Source organism: Sander vitreus, chromosome 8 (assembly GCF_031162955.1).
Source record: "Sander vitreus isolate 19-12246 chromosome 8, sanVit1, whole genome shotgun sequence".
NCBI classification, from domain to species: domain Eukaryota; kingdom Metazoa; phylum Chordata; class Actinopteri; order Perciformes; family Percidae; genus Sander; species Sander vitreus.
Window position 1 is genome coordinate 105,322 of NC_135862.1, and position 21,289 is coordinate 126,610.

The 21,289-nt window shown below is 43.2% G+C and overlaps 2 protein-coding genes across 2 annotated transcripts in view; one reads left to right on the forward strand and one right to left on the reverse strand.

Moving 5' to 3' along the window:
* LOC144521637 (sodium channel protein type 4 subunit alpha B-like) overlaps positions 1-5,304 on the forward strand; it is a 28,878-nt gene extending 23,574 nt beyond the window's left edge. Inside the window, 4 exon segments of the mRNA XM_078256196.1 lie at positions 136-733; positions 1,450-1,594; positions 1,792-1,860; positions 2,857-5,304. Of these exon segments, the coding sequence (XP_078112322.1) occupies positions 136-733; positions 1,450-1,594; positions 1,792-1,860; positions 2,857-3,006 (962 nt within the window). The 3' untranslated portion in view covers positions 3,007-5,304.
* A 7,733-nt stretch (positions 5,305-13,037) lies between these two features.
* Positions 13,038-15,135, reverse strand: LOC144521700 (gamma-crystallin M2-like). Its single transcript, XM_078256252.1, has 3 exons — positions 15,029-15,135; positions 14,095-14,337; positions 13,038-13,345 (listed from the first exon to the last, which is right to left on the reverse strand). Exons 1-3 carry the CDS (start codon positions 15,059-15,061, stop codon positions 13,067-13,069), a joined length of 555 nt encoding a protein of 184 aa, XP_078112378.1. The 5' UTR covers positions 15,062-15,135; the 3' UTR covers positions 13,038-13,066.
* Between the last annotated feature and the right edge of the window lie 6,154 nt (positions 15,136-21,289).

Genomic DNA, 21,289 nt, shown 5'->3' on the forward strand with positions numbered 1-21,289 from the left:
CTTTCCTGTCTATCTAATAAAGGTAAAAAAAAGCCCCAAAAAAAATCTTTAAAAAAAAAAGAACACTGAACAAAGCAACTAAAAAGTAGAAAAATGACAAAAACGTAGAAAAAACATGAAGAACAGTGTCGGCAGGAACATTTGCATATCTAATAATTCTCTCTGTCTCTCTCTTCAGGTAATTTTTTTTTCGTGTCCTCCGTGTCCTCTCTATCCTTCGCTACGCCCGTGGAACTAGGAAGCTGCTTCTGTCCCTCATGATGTCACTTCCTGCCCTGTTCAACATCAGCGTTGTCCTCGTCATCATCACGTTCTCTTCCTCCGTGTTTGGCATGTTACATTTTGCCTTTGTGAAGCGGGAGGCCATGATAGACGACATCTTTAACTTCGAGACATTTGGGAGCAGCGTGCTCTGCGTGTTTACGATCAGCACGTCAGCGTCCTGGGGCGGTCTGCTGCGTCCCTTCCTGAACCGGCCGCCGGACTGCGACCCCTACATGGAGCACCCGGGGTTCCCGGTGAGAGGTAACTGCATCAACCCGGGGCTCGCCATCGCCTTCTTCTTCAGCCACCTGTTCCTGTGCTTCCTGCTGCTGGTCCACCTGTACATCGCCGTCGTCATGGAGACGCTCGGCTCAGATGATGGCGAGCAGCTGAGTGAGGACGACCTGCAGATGTTTCAGAAAACCTGGAGGGAGTTAGACCCCGAAGCCTCACAGGTCATACAGTACAGGTGAGACCGAGCTCCCTACACGATACTATTCAGACTGATGAGCTCCAGTTCCTACTAGAGATGCACCGATTACAATTTTCTAGGCTGATTTCGATTTCATATTTTCTAACCACTTTACAGCACACGCAAATATTTATTTTCTATCTTTTCTTTAATAGAACATTTTATATTTTTGCACAGAACATGAACAGATAATCAATCGCTATAAAATAGAACTATATAAAGTACTCCTGGTGGGGGAAATTCACACACATCTAAAAAGTAATGTTAGAACCATTTCCTTCTTTTCACATCAGATATCACACTGAAAAATGTGATATATTTACTAAACTAAACTTCTGTATTAAAACAGGGAAAACAGGTAATGGCAATACAATAATATATAAATAACAAATAAACATAAAATAAATATAGCCTTGCAGTATAAAGATATTTCTCAAAAGGCCGTCTATAATCAGTGATTTTTAGAGTGCATGTCCGAGAATAGCGTTGACACGCGCTTCACACCGCGAGCAGGTATGCACGCCACCCGGCGGAAAAGGGAGAGAAAGGAAAAAGAGACTGTTGCTCTAGTCGTGATCTCCACTGCATGCGTCCTTGAGAACTGTAAGTCATATAACTTCTGTTGTCTACTCTCTAGCTCTCTCCACCACATACCGTGCTCTCTAGCTCTCTCCACCACATACCGTGCTCTGATGAACTGTTGTGTTCTACAGTCAGCTTTTAGATTTCTGCGACGCTCTGCAGGATCCTCTGAGGATTCCTAAACCAAACTCCGTCAGACTGATCCACATGGATCTGCCTCTTCTTCCTGGAGACAGAATCCGCTGCGTGGACGTTCTGCTGGCTCTCGCATCACAGGTAACATCACCTAATATTATAACATTATTCTTATTAATAATCAAAAAGAAAATCAAAATAACTTCATTTGTGGTCAGGCACATTCAGACACAACATACAACAATACATAGTCAATAATCATCCTCGAGAATAAATAAATACTACATAAAAATGTATATTTTGTATGATTCTTATTGTTATATTCCATCTGTGTGTAGGTGGTCGGTGACTTAGAAAAGATGAACGCTCTCAAAGCCAAAATGGAGGAAAGATTCAACCCGTCTAAGGTTTTACACTCTTACACTCTCGGGCAGACTGACTGCTAGTTTGGGCTAGTTAGCCAAAAGTGTTGACATATGAAAGCATCAAACATGCATTTTAGATGAAAGAGATGAAAGTAGATCCAGATGTTCCTCAGAGACGTTGAACTCTGTGATTTCAATGTGACGTCATGACTTTGCGTAAACATACACGCAACTTTCTTAAGCCAAGTAGCGTGTTATCTGTACGCATGTTGAGCTATCCGCGTGTATGTCTATGGCGTATACAACGGACATTTGGGTTTAGTAAAAGAAGAAAGCTACCGTTGGGTTTAGGAAACGTGACATGCGGCACACGATCCACGTGGCACACGATCCCCGGTCTCCTGGGTGAAAGTCCTGTGTTGTTTGACCTATCCACCTCCCTATGCGGATTTTCGGGCTTTCATACTACTCGCTACCGTAGTCGCTCTTAATGCTACGTCATCTTCTTATTGAGAATCGTGTTGTGATCACGAAACATGCTTCCTATTGAAATACATTAGTTTAAAAAACGCGGGCGTAAATTGACACAATCGCAAGGTAATGGTAATAGGTAATAAAGTCAATGGAGGCCAAACGGCGTTGATAAACATGCGAAAAAGCGATTATGCATCTTGATAACACGGCAAAAATGGCATACGAATTGGTGTGTCATACATACGCCACTTACTGAGATCAGTCTGGTGATTTGGTCAATTCTGTTCTAAGTATTGTTTTTAAAGCATTTTGAAAACAGGGTTTAACAAACTGTCCTGAAGTCAAAGGTGTAACGGCCGACTCACTTTCATGGTTTCGTAGGGTTAGACAGAAACAGAATCTGTGGATGTTTTTACAGTTTTCAGATGCTGATCACATGCTGATCCAGGATAGAAATCTGCTGATTCCTTGTGTCCCTTCTAAACATTCACACAACAGTCTGATCTAAGCTGATATAACTCTGAATATAACTTTGAATATAAGTCTGAATATTGTTCCCTGCAGGTGTCGTGTGAACCAATCAGCAGCACCCTGCAGAGGAAACAGGAAGTTGTAGCGGCCACAGTGATCCAGAAGGCGTACAGGAAGCATGCCCTGCAGAACGGAGACACCCAGGAGACGGCGGGCGAGTCTGTGGACGCTGGTGGACACTGAGTTTCTCCTCCACGCTGCTCCTCCCACTTCCTGTCCGATGAGAACCTGAGGGAGTCAATCATCTGTGTGGACCAATCAGATCAGAGACGAAACAACAAGTTAAAGTCGGATTCTGTGTTCTGGTTCTGGCTGTGGAAACATTCTTAAAAAAAGAAAAAGAAACAGGAAATATCGGCTCCAGAGCCTACTTCAGGATTAATTATTATTATTAAAAAGATTATCCCGATCCTTCAGAGTTTACTTCAGGATTAATTATTATTATTAAAAAGATTATCCCGATCCTTCAGAGTTTACTTCAGGATGTCAGTGGCTCACTTTGATGCTTTGATAGAGATACTCTAGACAGATTAAAAATGAACCGATTGATCCAGACCAGAGGCTGGCAGTTTGTGGTCAAAAACGTTGAAAAAAAGCATCAAAAACGTTAAAGAAAACTTCAAAAAAACTACTTTTAACTAGCTAACTAACTAACTAGCTCTAACGTCTTTAGGACTTTATTCTACTAATAAGATATTACTACTTTACTCTGGAGATATTACCACTTCAGTCTGAATATTTTACAACTTAAAGATATAATCAAATAACTTGTGTAAGTAACTTTGCTGGCACATTATTTTAGGTTTCTGTCGGCTAAACTTTTAACTTTCATGAGGTTTCTGGATGATTTTGTTTTCAGAAATATATTTTCATTTACATTAGCATTTTAAAAGAGCAACGTTAGAAAAACTAACATTATTAAAAACATATAACGTTAACATGACATTAACATAAGCTTGTTTTACTCAGTGTTGAATATTCTTGATGATGATGATTGAACTCTAAATCAAGTGTATAAAGTGAATGAAAGAACTTTCTGTATGATATTATAATTCATCTCCATGTTTACCTGGATCAATAAGTGGACTAAACTTTACCTGTGGTACGTTCTCATTCGTGAGGTCACCAGGGGGCGCTGCTCCTAAACATGTTGAAAACAGTTTTTCCGATCACTATGACAAATTTTTCAATACTTTTAACAACTTTCCTAAACTCTTAACGCACCAACACACCTACAACACACGATTGACAAAACAGTTAATTTAATTCTCAAAATCACACATTGAAAACTAAACTCCAACACTGATTTTCAAAATTCAATAACTCACTAACACAATACACTATATCCACCAAAACAATGCAAACATGTCTCAGAATCTAATAATTCTTCCAGAACACTATCACATGTTCTCTCCCAACAGGAACATTTAGTCAATCACTGCACAATGTCATACAGAACACTAACATCACATGGAATTACAGAAACTGCATTATTTTATGTGTCAGGTCTGCCCTTATACAACACACAACAGTATATTGTATTGACCATAGATTGTGTTTTACACAGCCTCTCTACATTTTTGTTTTGTTGGGTTTAGTAAATGTATGCATTTTGTTTCTTTTGCTGCAGAAATTCAATACCGAAAATGAATGACCCATCTCAGAGTAGCTTTATAGAATGTACGGTTTACTGTATGAAAAAAAGAAGACAGAGACAGAATTGTCATGGATCTTGTCTTCATCTCACTCGTGCAGCAATTTTTCTTACTTTCTTTATGTTCATCTTTATTGTTCCTTTTCCACAGAAAATCAGCCCAAATAGATCCTCTTTTACTATATGTACTACTACAGTACAGTAACATATGGTCATGCGATTGAAAGAACCTCAACACCTGAGTGTGTTTCCTAGATGGGAATCAGCTGTGATTGATCTATTTGCATAACTTCAATCAGCTGTTTCTCAGTAGCAATGGAATAAAATGGAGGGGGTATACTTGTGTTTATTTGTGAGCAGCTGTTCACTTTGACTTTAGCCAATATGTTAGGTTTAGAACATGATGTTATCTGTTCTGACTTACAGAGTGAAAGCATTTGTAAATTGGTCAGTAAAGATCCATTGTTTTGGTCTTGGTTGAGCTTGTGTGTAAAAGAAGATCAAGCATTTTAAATGTGTTAACTGTATGGATTTTGTGTCAAAGCAACAAGAAATGTGTTAATTGTATAGTCTACACAGACAGATGTTGTACTAACTGTGTTAAGAGTTTAGGAAAGTTGTTAAAAGTATTGAAAAAATTGTCATAGCAATCAAAAATGTGCCATAATTGTTCAATTCAAGGTTGCTTTATTAACATGACTGTAGGTACAGTGTTGCCACAGCACAAACAAAACAGCATAGCAATTATTTTTTTACAGTAACAATTTTAAAACAGCATTAAGGGAAATAGTAACATGTAACATAAAAAAATTCTGTGTACACACTCACTTTCTCTCTCTCTTTCACACACACACGTACGCATGAACACACACACACACACACACACACACACACACACACACACACACATAGACAGTCTACGCATTACAATACATTGGATTAAGTTCAGACATTAGGTCGGGCATTGTGGCAAGGTGTCCGACTCACTGTCCCTCATGTCATGGCAAGCTGCAACGTATTTGGCAGCCAGCGGAGCAGTCAGTCCTAGATAGATAGATAGATAGATAGATAGATAGATAGATAGATAGATAGATAGATAGATAGATAGATAGATAGATAGATAGATAGATAGATAGATAGATAGATAGATAGATAGATAGATAGATAGATAGATAGATAGATAGATAGATAGATAGATAGATAGACGGACGGACGTGATGTCTATGAGCCTTATCTAGCACCCAGTGATGAAGTGTTAAAAAGTTGTAATGCCTGTGGTAGGAATGATTTCTTGTAGCGGTCCGTGCGACATCGAAGCTGTCGGAGCCTCTTAGAGAAGGTGCTCCTCTGTTGGACCAGTGTGGGGTAGAGAGGGTGGTCGGGGTTATCCATGATAGATAACAGTTTCTTCAGTGACCTCCTCTTCACCACAGCTTCAAAAGTGTCCTGTTTGCAGCCAATAACGGAGCCAGCCTTCTTGATGTTCAGTCTGTTTGTGTCGCTGGCTCCGATGCTGCTGCCCCAGCAGATAGCAGAGGAGAACAGAGTGCTGGCCACAACAGACTGGTAGAACATCTCCAACATTCTGCTGCATATGTTGAAGGATCTCAGCTTCCTCAGGAAATAGAGTCTGCTCATCCCCGCATCAGCAGATGGTGGAATGTAAACAGCGATCACTATGGCGGACGTAAGCTCCCTCGGTAAATAGTAAGGACGAAACCCCACAGTCAGCATTTCAATGTCCGGGCTACAGAAAAGTTCCTTCACATTCACATGTCCAGGATTGCACCACTTATCACTCACATACAATGTAACCCCCCCCCGTCTGCCTGAACTGTCAAAAAGCCAGGTACCGCCGTGCCATGGTCCGGGATGTGCGAGTGCAGCCATGTCTTGGTAAAACACTGTATGCTGCACTTGTGGAACTCCCTCTGGGTTTTAATGAGCGCCGCAAGTTCGTCCATCTTATTTCCCAGAGACTGTACATTCCCCATAATCACTGGGACGGCAGGCTTATGTTTTCTTTTTTTGCCTTACGTTTTAATCCACCACTGCAACCCCGGCGTCTCCTCTGTAGTTCCTTCAGGATTTCAGGCTTGGCCCCAGCAGCAGCACAGGTCGACACAGCGCTATCAGCTGATTGCGAGTGTAAACAATAGTCCCGCTGCCTTGTACGTAACTCGCAGTTACAAAAAAGTAAGAATAGAACTAAAAGAAAAGTTCCAAAGTTGACAGAAGCCATCTCAACACAGATGTTCTAAGTTACCGTTAAAAAAGAACTGCACTTAAAGATCAAAAAGTGACTAAAAACACACAAAATACACATACACATCAGGAGCTGCTGCAACAGGCTACCACACGACACAGCGCCATCTTGCAATTTTTTCCTAGCAGGTGGGCCAGTTTATCAGAGTCACTAAGGGAGCTAAAATTTGGAATTTTGTTCCCTTAGTGAAGCCATGCTTGTTTGTAGCGGCCTTTCTCTACGGCAAGGCTGTGGTCACTGAGCCTGTACCTGTACTGGTCTTTCTCTACGGCGAGGCTGTGGTCACTGAGCCTGTACCTGTACTGGTCTTTCTCTACGGCGAGGCTGTGGTCACTGAGCCTGCACCTGTACTGGTCTTTCTCTACGGCGAGGCTGTGGTCACTGAGCCTGTACCTGTACTGGTCTTTCTCTACGGCGAGGCTGTGGTCACTGAGCCTGTACCTGTACTGGTCTTTCTCTACGGCGAGGCTGTGGTCACTGAGCCTGTACCTGTACTGGTCTTTCTCTACAGCGAGGCTGTGGTCACTGAGCCTGTACCTGTACTGGTCTGTCTCTATGGCGAGGCTGTGGTCACTGAGCCTGTACCTGTACTGGTCTTTCTCTATGGCGAGGCTGTGGTCTCTGCTTGGTATCTCTGACGGTGGAGAGGTACTCTGCCAGTTCATAATCTCTTTTTAGTGACAAGTAGCATTCTAATTTGGATTGTGATTTAGTTTGATCATCCCAATGTTCCAGATATTTCTTCTTACTTTGATTCATAATTTGTTTGATTTTGATGTGATTTTGGAAAGCAGTGCTGGTCTGAGATGGATGGGTTAGTGTATAAGTTAACTTCAGAACCAGCTGACAGAGGGGACTGGTTTCAGGGCTGACCTCTTGGCTTTTGATTGCTTGAAACTTTATGGTATTTTCTGCACTGGATTGCAGATGTATCCAGAATTTTAACGATCTTTTTTGTACGTTTAAAGCCAATGGGAATCTGCCTAATTCTGCCCTGCATGCATTTGTGGGTGTTTTCCTTTGGACCCTGAGAATATTTCTGATAAATTCTGCATGCAGGGATTCTAGTGTAGTCGAGCTTACTGAGTGGACCCCATATCTCACATCCATACAGTGCAATTGGCATGATGACACTGTCAAAGATTTTGCACCAGATGTTAATTGGAATTTGTATTTTACTAAAATTCCTTTTGATGGCATAAAGAGCTCTGCAAGCTTTCTCTTTTAGCGCATTCACTGCATGGTCAAAGCTTCCTGAGGCACTGAGTTCAGGCCTAGGTAGTCGTAACACTCTAGAACCGTGTTTCCTAGAGTGAAAAGGTGTCTGGTTGCCTGGGATCTGGCTTTCTTTTGGAAGATTACAATCTTCCCATCCCATCCATCTTCGTCCGCTTATCCGGGGTCAGGTCGCGGGGGTAGCAGCTCCAGCAGGGGACCCCAAACTTCCCTTTCCCGAGCCACATTAACCAGCTCCGACTGGGGGATCCCGAGGCGTTCCCAGGCCAGGTTGGAGATATAATCCCTCCACCTAGTCCTGGGTCTTCCCCGGGGCCTCCTCCCAGCTGGACGTGCCTGGAACACCTCCCTAGGGAGGCGCCCAGGGGGCATCCTTACCAGATGCCCGAACCACCTCAACTGGCTCCTTTCGACGCGAAGGAGCAGCGGCTCTACTCCAAGCTCCTCATGGATAACTGAGCTTCTCACCCTATCTCTAAGGGAGATGCCAGCTACCCTCCTGAGGAAGCCTATTTCGGCCGCTTGTACCCTGGATCTTGTTCTTTCGGTCATGACCCAGCCTTCATGACCATAGGTGAGGGTAGGAACAAAAACTGACCGGTAGATTGAGAGCTTTGCCTTCTGGCTCAGCTCTCTTTTTGTCACAACAGTGCGATAAATTGAATGTAATACCGCACCTGCTGTGCCGATTCTCCGACCAATCTCCCGCTACATTGTCCCCTCACTCGCGAACAAGACCCCAAGGTACTTGAACTCCTTCACTTGGGGTAAGGACTCATTCCCTACCTGGAGAAGGCACTCCATCGGTTTCCTGCTGAGAACCATGTCCTCCGATTTAGCCGCTTCACACTCGGCTGCGAACCGATCCAGTGAGTGCTGAAGGTCACAGGCCGATGATGCCATCAGGACCACATCATCTGCAAAAAGCAGCGATGAGATCCCCAGCCCACCGAACTGCAACCCCTCTCCACCCCTGACTACGCCTCGATATCCTGTCCATAAATACTACAAACAGGATTGGTGACAAAGCGCAGCCCTGGCGGAGGCCAACTGTCACCTGAAATGAGTCCGACTTACTGCCGAGAACCCGGACACAGCTCTCGCTTTGGTCGTACAGAGATTGGATGGCCCTGAGAAGGGACCCCCCTCACCCCGTACTCCCGCAGCACCTCCCACAGTATCTCCCGGGGCACCCGGTCATACGCCTTCTCCAGATCCACAAAACACATGTAGACCGGTTGGGCATACTCCCAGGCTCCCTCCAGGATCCTTGCGAGAGTAAAGATCTGGTCCGTTGTTCCACGACCAGGACGGAATCCGCATTGTTCCTCTTCAACCTGAGGTTCGACTATCGACCGAACCCTCCTTTCCAGCACCTTGGAGTAGACTTTACCGGGGAGGCTGAGAAGTGTGATACCCCTGTAATTGGCACACACCCTCTGGTCCCCCCTTTTTAAAAAGGGGAACCACCACCCCGGTCTGCCACTCCTTAGGCACTGTCCCAGACTTCCACGCAATGTTGAAGAGGCGTGTCAACCAAGACAACCCCTCCACACCCAGAGCCTTTAAGCATTTCTGGACGGATCTCATCAATTCCTGGGGCTTTGCCACTGTGGAGTTGTTTAACTACCTCAGCAACCTCCACCAGGGAAATTGACGACAATCCCCCCATCATCCTCCAGCTCTGCCTCTACCATAGAGGGCGTATTAGTCGGATTTAGGAGTTCCTCAAAGTGCTCCTTCCACCGCCCTATTACCTCCTCAGTTGAGGTCAACAGCGTCCCATCCTTACTGTACACAGCTTGGATGGTTCCCCGCTTCCCCCCTCCTGAGGTGGCGAACGGTTTTCCAGAAGCACCTTGGTGCCGACCGAAAGTCCTTCTCCATGTCTTCTCCGAACTTCTCCCACACCCGCTGCTTTGCCTCTTTCACGGTAGAGGCTGCAGCCCTTCGGGCCCTTCGGTACCTTGCAACTGCCTCCGGAGTCCTCTGGGATAACATATCCCGGAAAGACTCCTTCTTCAGTCGGACGGCTTCCCTGACCACCGGTGTCCACCACGGTGTTCGTGGGTTACCGCCCCTTGAGGCACCTAAGACCCTAAGACCACAGCTCCTCACCGCAGCTTCAGCAATGGAAACTTTGAACATTGTCCACTCGGGTTCAATGCCCCCAGCCTCCACAGGGATGCACGAAAAGCTCCGCCGCAGGTGTGAGTTGAAAGTCTGTCGGACAGGGGCCTCCTCCAGACGTTCCCAATTTACCCGCACTACCCGTTTGGGCTTACCAGGTCTGTCCAGAGTCTTCCCCCACCCCTTGACCCAACTCACCACCAGATGGTGATCGGTTGACAGCTCCGCCCCTCTCTTCACCCGAGTGTCCAAAACATACGGCCTCAGATCAGATGAAACGATTATAAAATCGATCATTGACCTTTGGCCTAGGGTGCTCTGGTACCAAGTACACTTATGAGCATCCCTATGTTCGAACATGGTGTTCGTTATAGACAATCCATGACTAGCACAGAAGTCCAACAACAAACAACCACTCTGGTTTAGATCAGGGAGGCTGTTCCTCCCAATCACGCCTCTCCATGTGTCTCCATCATTGCCCACGTGTGCGTTGAAGTCCCCCAGCAGAACTATGGAGTCCCCGACTGGAGCCCCATGCAGGACTCCACTCAAGGTCTCCAAGAAGGCCGAATACTCCGAACTCTTGTTTGGTGCATATGCACAAACAACAGTCAGAGTTTTCCTCCCCACAACCCGCAGGCTTGTGATATAATTATATCATATATTTTACCCCCTACACCGCTTTGTAAAGTTTTATAAAATAATCCATCATGCCAAATTTAGTGAAATGCCTTCCTAAAATCAACAAAACAAGCGAAGATTTTACTTTTGTTTGCTTGAATAACATGTTTGAGACACAGAACTGTTGTCACTTTGTAACTCTGTTCATTGTGAATTGCTGTTCTTGTCATTTTCGATTGTTCTCTCGAGAAAATAATTAAACCCTTCCACCGAATACCTAAACTTTTAATCCAGTTTGCAGCCTGTCTTTATTTTGTTTCAACAAGGTCTCTTCTTCACCCAAATTCCTCCCTCGCTGAACAGAAACTTCCATCACATGATTAGGGTGTGTAGGGTGTAGATGTGGTCAGTGGTACGGTGTTTTGGTAAGAAGCCAATCTGACCTTTACTCAGGACATTGTGTTTGGTGGAATACAGCAGAAAACCTTCCCCAGGTAACTGTTCACACAGATGCTTCGGAAGTTATTGGGTTCAAATTTGTCTCCACTCTTAAAGATGGGGGATATAAGCCCCCTGTTCCAGACCTCAGGGAAGCAGCTAGCTTGAAGAACGAGAATGAACAGCTAAAGGGGCCTTTTCCAGCTCAGGGGTACTGTGTTTAGGAGGTACTTCCTCCATGTTTCTCCATCTTTCAGAGGTGTGTCTTGGTTTTGTTTTGGGTTTAGGTTATTCCATTTTTCCCAAAACTGATTCTGGCTTATTGAGTTTTTTTTTTCCTTTAGGGTTTCATTTAGGGCTGTCAGCATTAACGCGTTAATTGCGAGGCGATTAAGGGCTGAGTGTAATGCGTTCATTTTTTAATCGTATTAATCGCATGCCGCCATTTATTAATTTATTTTAACTTCACTCAGATTTGCGTCGTGCCTAACAGGATACTACTACTACTTCCTCCTAACACATCCTGCTTCTGCAGGAATAGCAACGCGGATTTCGGTGCCTCATTCTGGTGCCACTGATATGCCTGCTCTTCTCTCTGATGCTCTGAAACAGACGTTACGGGAACCAGAAACTTCGCTGCACGTGACGCTAGTTAACACTATACTCCACAGCAGCTAACGTTAGCCTACCGCTAGCTAGTTAACACTATACTAGACAGCAGCTAACGTTAGCCTACCACTAGCTAGTAGCTGGATTAAACACGGTTACAATGCTGACAGCTAATGCTAAACGGTGTAAAGTGTGACTGTGTTTTACTGTAGAGGATTCAACACCGGGATGTAACAATCTGCAGCTGCTGTTGTCGGAAAAACACAGACAGTGCGTTCAATGAAACTGGTAATTTACAGCCTCGTGGTGCATTCAAAGTTGTTGTTAAATGCCCTTTTCCCATCTGGTGGTTGTTTTTGTCATTCAACAGCTATTTAATAGTGAAATAAGTTATTGTTATAGTGATTACATTATTATTAAACATTTAATTTTGACGATATGGCCTTAGCAATAAACAAGCCATTCTTTAATGTCGCCAACTGTTTAGTACCCTTCTTTTTTTTCAGGCACCGGTAGTGTTTTAAAAGTACCACTTTAGCACCGGTATCCAAATCAAACAATACCCAACCCTAATATTAACTCTAGATTCAAATGTGTGACTAGATTAAATATATAATAAACAAATACAAATCTTAAAATCAAGTTCATAAAGTAACTTTCTTTGATTCCCAATCAAGATCCTCTGGTAAGAATTGCTTTCCATTGTTAATATGTACTTAAAAACATTTCTGAAATGCAAAATAATAGAATTTTAATCATGTGATAAAACATGCGATTAATCGCGATTAACTATAGAAATTCAACGATTAATCGCGATTAACAAAATGTAATCGTTTGACCGCCCTAGTTTCATTATAGTGTGTTTTTTTTCTTCTGAATCATGTACATATTCTTTAAGTTTGCTGCAGTAGTTTTCTCTAATTTATGGGTTGTGTGGTTGGCATGTTTTTGGTTGGAAATTTTGAGATTTTTCCTCATTAGTTCACACTCCTTGTCAAACCATTTTTCTTTGTGGGTTTTGTTTTTGGGTTTAGGATTACCCCTCAAGAGAATGGTTTTGAGGGTCTCTCTCTCTCTCGCTCTCTCTCTTTCTGTCTCTCTCTCTCCAATAGAAAGAGACAGGATGAATGGCGAAAACTTTGGTAATTGTAGCCTATATGTGTCTGTAATTTGCAGGCTGTGACTTTAAGTTTTCTCTTTGCTTAGGAAATTAAATCACCTTCAGATTAACAGATGAGACAGTAAACTGTGTTAGGTCAAAGATAGCTTTATTAATATGGTGTTAGAGTTTAGTAGTAGTCGTCCCTGATGCGCCTCATGCTCATCCACTTCATGCCGCTCATGCCCATGTTGCTGAAGTTCCTGTACTCTCCGGGCCTCATGTACATCATCCTGCCTCTGTACTGGGGCTGCTCGTACATCAGCCAGTGGCCGTCCATCACGTGGCAGGACATGCAGTTGGACATGCGGTAACGGTCCATGACGTTGTCGCAGTCGTCCATTAGCTCGTGCATCTGGCCTCCGAAGTTCTCCCTCTCGTAGATCCTCATTCTGTAGGAGCCGCGGTACTGAAAAACATCCACAAACAATCATCAGTCGTCAGCGTAACGTTACAACAAACATCAGTTGTCAGCCGGTATTTCCTAATATTACTTTAGGAAGTGATTAAACATCAATATTGATCCAACCCCCCTCCAAACCCTCCGAGGATATGGGTGGTTTGTTCCCCCCCTCTATTACGACCCACAGGAGCATTTCTTAAGTTAGCGCCCCCTAGTGGTGGCAGGAAATACGTCCTCATATCTAAACCAGAGAAAGTAACGGTCGCGGTATTAAACACGTCGTTAACGTTGGAAAACGATCCCAGTTTGGTTAGGTTTAGGCACCAAAACTACTTAGTTAAGTTTAGAAAAAGTCTCCTGGGGGAAAGTCCTGTATTTGTTTGACCTATCCCGCCCCTTCCCAACCTTCCTCCTTACCAGGACACTTGGCGCTCTTATACTTCCTCACCTTACTTCCTGCTTTGCTCCCGTCAGAACTACTACGGGCACTAGAGGGCGCCGCCACTACAAACCCAGGGGAGGCAGTCTCTGATCGTTTCTGTTCATAGTCTTGTACCTTTGCCTATTTTCAGTTTTTAAAATGTTCTTTTAAGCTGAATCAAATGATTTATGGTCACTATTAATCTCGGAGCTGGTTGGCTTGGGTCCAGGTTTAAACCTCTTTATATCAGCATTTAGTGAAACGTCAACATAGATACTGAATGGGTTTGGCCCGATGCGAGCGTTGTGTGTGCAGTGATGGTTTGTGTGGTTACCATGGGGATCATGCGGCAGGACCTGATGCAGTCGCTCATTCCCATCATGCTCTGGTAGTCGGAGTACTCGCCCCTCCTCAGGAAGTACTGGTTGCCCATGAAGTTGGTGCGGTCGTAGACCATGAAGCAGCCTCTCTCCACCCTGCAGGAGTGACACCTGCTCAGGTAGGAGGACATGTCAGCGAAGTCGCTGCTGCACTCGTAAGAACGACCCTGGAAGTTCTTGTCCTCGTAGAAGACAACCTGAACACACAGTTAGAGAGAACGTCAGGAGAAGTCTCGGAGGTCTGAGGGTCAGGGCACTGAAGTATGTTTTTGTCTTCTGACATGCTCCACTTTGCTTTTATTTCGACACTTTTACGATTACTTCCATGTCGCCTGTCTTGATGATACCCTCATGTCTTTCTTCAAAACGAAAAAATTAATTTGCAAAAGAAATTACTGTATTAAATTAGTTCATTTGAAAGCAAAAAACCAACAGACATCGGGATTTTGTTAAAACTCCAAAAACCCATGTGACTTCCATTTTTGGTATCAAACGATATAAGGATCTATACATGGCCTTCTCATTCTTCAATCCAAAAGGAACGATAAAAGGAATTGCTTTTCTAATCACAAATGGATTACGTATTATTCAATGATACCCTGACTGTGTGACTTGTTTTTTTTAAATTCTGAGAACAAAAACAGAGTAACTGCTCTGTTTCTCTTTTTTTTAAACCTAAAAGCTATGTCTAAAAAACTGTTTGTAGAAAAGAGAGTTGTGCCCATCCTGGGTGCTGCATTTTAACCCTAAACTAAGTAATTTACCATGTAATCCACTAATAAAGCCATCAGGTTAAACCTAGAAGCCAGTTATAAGAGTTATTAAGTATAAAGTGTGACCTCTGAGAGAGAAACAGTCAGTTTGTAAAGAATAGGTTTTTTTTCTCACCCTGCCCATCATGTTCATGCTGCTGGAAGTCATGTTGTCTCTCTGCTCGTTCAGCCGGATGCTGCTGATGTTCAGTCTGTCAGTGGTGGATGTGTTGTTACCTGTGGAGCAGCTGCTGCTCTTTATAGCACCTGAGCAGCTGAAGCCTTTTGTCCAAACAGCCTGAGCCAGCATCGCGTCATAAAAGAGATGCTCGGTGTTCGGCATTTCTCTTAGAAACTACAGACAAAGAGCTACAGATTGCAGCGGCTCTATGTCTCCTTCAGGCCTCTTTGTGTTCATTCTCTGTTCACTTTGTGTTTTCACTCTCTGTCACTGTTTTTAGTTGTTCACTGTGTGCAGCACACTTTCTGGAACCTGTCCCACTATGACATACATACATACATACCTACATACATACATACATACATACATACATACATACATATGTAATCTTTAGACTGAAATAGTTCTGGTATCAGCTTGCTTGCTCTAGATCATGTGTCAAACTCAAGGCCCGCATATCAATTTAGGTTTACAATAAAGTTTGGCCACCTAATTGTATGCCAAAGACAGGAAACCTTTTCCAAACTGCGATTCTGTGACACTCAGAGCGGATTTGGCAGATTTGTTAACTATGAGCCTTGGAAATTCCCCCAGAAGAAGCAGAGAGTTTTCATATTCAGGCTGTGAAACAGGTTGCTGGGAGTTGGCTGTGTGATAGCTGCTTTGAGAAATATAATCTTTGTTTTACTTGATTTGCTAAATTCTATGATGGCTAGAAAGTTTATTGCTGACTTTTTAAGGGGTTTTATGTTGACCACACTGTAAGTGAGAAGACTATATGAGACATGCAGTAATACGGTCAAAGATATTTAACTTTTTCTCTTAAATAAAAGCATGTCAATAAACTAAACATTTCCATTTCCAGTGTGGCCGTTAGTGAAGTTGAGATTGACTCTCCTGCTCTAGACAATAGATGATTTACATTTCCACAAGCTAAGCTGGCATAAGATCCATTATCTCCGGTGCATCTAAAAGACTTTGCAGGTTTGATAAGAATAAGAAGACAGTGTAGCTGTATGAAGGACTTTACTTAGACTCAAGCATGCTTTTTCACATGAATAGCTATTACACCACCGTTGTGTTTGGCCATTTGAGAGTATTTGTGTACAAAATGTTTCTTTTGCATTTAAATGTGTTGTAGGCTTCTAAAAGGAGACCTTCTGAAACAAATTATCCTCGTAGGTGAGTCAGTTAGACATAAGACGTCTGCCAGATGCAGTTTATTGTGACTTTTGATGGATGTATTGCCTGCTTTATCTGTAAATTATTTTAGTCATTAAATCACTGAATCTCTCCCAGATACCTCCTCTTCTGCGTTTGGGTCCTGACCTGCAACTACGGTGGCCCTGAAGTGCAAACCCACGACAGCAAATCCCACAACACGACAGCACACAACACAACAGCAAATCCCAAAACATGTCAGCAAATCACACAACACAACAGCAAATCACCACAACACAACAGCAAATCACACAACAGCAAATTGGTTTTGCGCACAACTAGGCTCACCAAAAAGTACCCTAATCCCTGATGAACTACGCTACCATTATGTGGTGATTTGCTTTCATTTTGTGTCATTTTCTGTCTTGTTGTGTGATTTCCTGTTGTGCTGTGTGATTCTGTTGTGTTGTGGTGATTTGCTGTTGTGTTGTGTCATTTGCTGTCTTGTGTGATTTGCTGTTGTGTGATTTACTGTCTTGTTGTGTGATTGGCTGTTGTGTTGTGTGATTTGCTGTCGTGTTGTGTGATTTGCTGTTGTGTTGTGTGATTTGCTGTCTGTTGTGATTTGCTGTTGTGTTGTGTGATTTGCTGTTGTGTTGTGTGATTTGCTGTTGTGTTGTCATTTGCTGTCTTGTTGTGTGATTTGCCGTTGTGTTGTGTGATTTGCTGTCGTGTTGTGTGATTTGCTGTCTGTGTTGTCATTTGCTGTTGTGTGATTTGCTGTCGTGTCGTGTGATTTGCTGTCTTGTTTTATTTGCTGTTGATTTGCTGTTGTGTTGTGTGATTTGCTGTTGTGTTGTGTGATTTGCTGTCTGTGTTGTGTGATTTGCTGTCGTGTTGTGTCATTTGCTGTTGTGTTGTGTGATTTGCTGTCTTGTTGTGTGATTTGCCGTTGTGTTGTGTGATTTGCTGTCTTGTTGTGTGATTTGCTGTTGTGTTGTCATTTGCTGTCTTGTTGTGTGATTTGCCGTTGTGTTGTGTGATTTGCTGTCATGTTGTGTGATTTGCTGTCTTGTTTCATTTGCTGTTGTGTGATTTGCTGTCGTGTAATGTGATTTGCTGTCTTGTTTCATTTGCTGTTGTGGGATTTGCTGTTGTGTTGTGTGATTTGCTGTTGTGTTGTGTGATTTGCTGTTGTGTTGTGTGATTTGCTGTCGTGTTGTGTGATTTGCTGTTGTGTCATTTGCTGTTGTGTTGTGTGATTTGCTGTCTTGTTGTGTGATTTGCTGTTGTGTTGTGCCATTTGCTGTTGTGTTGTCATTTGCTGTCTTGTTGTGTGATTTGCCGTTGTGTTGTGTGATTTGCTGTCTTGTTGTGTGATTTGCTGTCTTGTTTCATTTGCTGTTGTGTTGTGTGATTTGCTGTTGTGTTGTGTGATTTGCTGTCTTGTTTCATTTGCTGTTGTGTCATGTGATTTGCTGTTGTGTTGTGTTGTGTGATTTGCTGTTGTGTTGTGTGATTTGCTGTTGTGTTGTGTGATTTGCTGTTGTGTTGTGTCATTTGCTGTCGTGTTGTGTGATTTGCTGTCATGTTGTGTGATTTGCTGTCGTGTCGTGTGATTTGTTGTCGTGTCGTGTGATTTGCTGTCGTGTTGTGTGATTTGCTGTTGTGTTGTGGTGATTTGCTGTCGTGTTGTGGTGATTTGCTGTTGTGTTGTGTGATTTGCTGTCTTGTTGTTGTCTTGTTGTGTGATTTGCTGTCATGTTGTGGTGATTTGCTGTCTTGTTGTTGTCTTGTGTGATTTGCTGTCATGTTGTGGTGATTTGCTGTCTTGTTGTTGTCATGTTGTGGTCATTTGCTGTTTTGTTCTGTGATTTGCTGTCTTGTTGTCTTGTTGTGTGATTTGCTGTTGTGTTGTGTGATTTCCTGTCATGTTGTGGTGATTTGCTGTTGTGTTGTGGTGATTTGCTGTCGTGTCGTGTGATTTGCTGTCGTATTGCGTGATTTTTTGTCGTGTCATGTGATTTGCTGTTGTGGTGGATTGCTGTTGTGTGAACGTCCTGCTTACCACTCCCGACTAGCCAAAAGTAGGAGCTGAAGAACTAGTGCCAACAAGCAGTCATCATCTACCGCACATTGAAGCTTCGCCTGCTGCCGCAGAGAGACAGACACGGTCCACCACACCACGGGAGACAACCACATGATGAAAGTTCTGACTGTCGTCATCCATTCATTTATCCATCCACCCATTTAAGTAGGTCAGAACTTTTGTGTGCCTGTGAACCAGGGTTGATGCTTTGGGTTGTGTAGGAAAGATATAATGCCTTTAGACGTTAATCTCCCGTAGTCAAGTTGCTCCCCATCGTGTCTCATTATGCATAGGTTTCTTCATTCATTAAATCACTGAATCTCTCCCAGATACCTCCTCTTCTGCGTTTGGGTCCTGACCTGCAACTACGGTGGCCCTGAAGTGCAAACCCACGACAGCAAATCCCACAACACGACAGCAAATGACACAACACAACAGCAAATCACACAACACAACAGCACACAACACAACAGCAAATCCCAAAACATGTCAGCAAATCACACAACACAACAGCAAATCACCACAACACAACAGCAAATCACACAACAGCAAATTGGTTTTGCGCACAACTAGGCTCACCAAAAAGTACCCTAATCCCTGATGAACTACGCTACCATTATGTGGTGATTTGCTTTCATTTTGTGTCATTTTCTGTCTTGTTGTGTGATTTGCTGTTGTGCTGTGTGATTCTGTTGTGTTGTGGTGATTTGCTGTTGTGTTGTGTCATTTGCTGTCTTGTGTGATTTGCTGTTGTGTGATTTACTGTCTTGTTGTGTGATTGGCTGTTGTGTTGTGTGATTTGCTGTCGTGTTGTGTGATTTGCTGTTGTGTTGTGTGATTTGCTGTCTTGTTGTGTGATTTGCTGTTGTGTTGTGCCATTTGCTGTTGTGTTGTCATTTGCTGTCTTGTTGTGTGATTTGCCGTTGTGTTGTGTGATTTGCTGTCTTGTTGTGTGATTTGCTGTCTTGTTTCATTTGCTGTTGTGTTGTGTGATTTGCCGTTGTGTTGTGTGATTTGCTGTCTTGTTGTGTGATTTGCTGTTGTGTTGTCATTTGCTGTCTTGTTGTGTGATTTGCCGTTGTGTTGTGTGATTTGCTGTCATGTTGTGTGATTTGCTGTCTTGTTTCATTTGCTGTTGTGTGATTTGCTGTGGTGTAATGTGATTTGCTGTCTTGTTTCATTTGCTGTTGTGGGATTTGCTGTCGTGTCATGTGATTTGCTGTTGTGTTGTGTGATTTGCTGTCGTGTTGTGTGATTTGCTGTTGTGTCATTTGCTGTTGTGTTGTGTGATTTGCTGTCTTGTTGTGTGATTTGCTGTTGTGTTGTGCCATTTGCTGTTGTGTTGTCATTTGCTGTCTTGTTGTGTGATTTGCCGTTGTGTTATGTGATTTGCTGTCTTGTTGTGTGATTTGCTGTCTTGTTTCATTTGCTGTTGTGTTGTGTGATTTGCTGTTGTGTTGTGTGATTTGCTGTCTTGTTTCATTTGCTGTTGTGTCATGTGATTTGCTGTTGTGTTGTGTGATTTGCTGTTGTGTGATTTGCTGTTGTGTGATTTGCTGTTGTGTTGTGTGATTTGCTGTTGTGTTGTGTCATTTGCTGTCGTGTTGTGTCATTTGCTGTCATGTTGTGTGATTTGCTGTCGTGTCGTGTGATTTGTTGTCGTGTCGTGTGATTTGCTGTCGTGTTGTGTGATTTGCTGTTGTGTTGTGGTGATTTGCTGTCGTGTTGTGGTGATTTGCTGTTGTGTTGTGTGATTTGCTGTTGTGTCATTTGCTGTCTTTTTGTGTGATTTGCTGTTGTGTTGTGTGATTTGCTGTCTTGTTGTTGTCTTGTGTGATTTGCTGTCATGTTGTGGTGATTTGCTGTCTTGTTGTTGTCTTGTGTGATTTGCTGTCATGTTGTGGTGATTTGCTGTCTTGTTGTTGTCATGTTGTGGTGATTTGCTGTTTTGTTCTGTGATTTGCTGTCTTGTTGTTGTCTTGTGTGATTTGCTGTTGTGTTGTGTGATTTGCTGTCTTGTTGTCTTGTTGTGTGATTTGCTGTTGTGTTGTGTGATTTCCTGTCATGTTGTGGTGATTTGCTGTTGTGTTGTGGTGATTTGCTGTCGTGTCGTGTGATTTGCTGTCGTATTGTGTGATTTTCTGTCGTGTCATGTGATTTGCTGTTGTGGTGGATTGCTGTTGTGGTTTGCACTTCAGGGCCCTTGTAAGAACGTCCTGCTTACCACTCCCGACTAGCCAAAAGTAGGAGCTGAAGAACTAGTGCCAACAAGCAGTCATCATCTACCGCACATTGAAGCTTCACCTGCTGCCGCAGAGAGACAGACACGGTCCACCACACCACGGGAGACAACCACATGATGAAAGTTCTGACTGTCGTCATCCATTCATTTATCCATCCACCCATTTAAGTAGGTCAGAACTTTTGTGTGCCTGTGAACCAGGGTTGATGCTTTGGGTTGTGTAGGAAAGATATAATGCCTTTAGACGTTAATCTCCCGTAGACAAGCTGCTCCCCATCGTGTCTCATTATGCATAGGTTTCTTCATTCATTGTTTGCCATTAATGTGTTAATTCTGTGTTAGTTTCCATTCATTCCATTCTATCATTCACTTTTTCCGATTTAGTAGTGTATATTCTTAGGTAAATAAATCCATTTATAAAGAACCTGATTATGTAGGTTTGAGAATGTAAAGTATTACCAACCAGTCATAGGGGTGGAGGATGCCATTATCTCTCTATCACACAGATCACTGTCACATCTGAAGAACACTGGAAGCACTGTGAGGATCATGTTTTTGATTTATCCAGTTTCAATACGATTCAACCATCACTGCTCTGGGGGAAGATATTGGGAGCTGGAGTTGACCCCCACCTGTCTGCATGGACCATCAGTTATCTCACTGACAGACCACAGTATGTGAGGCTCCAGGACTGTGTGTCAGATGTGGTGATGAGCAGCACAGG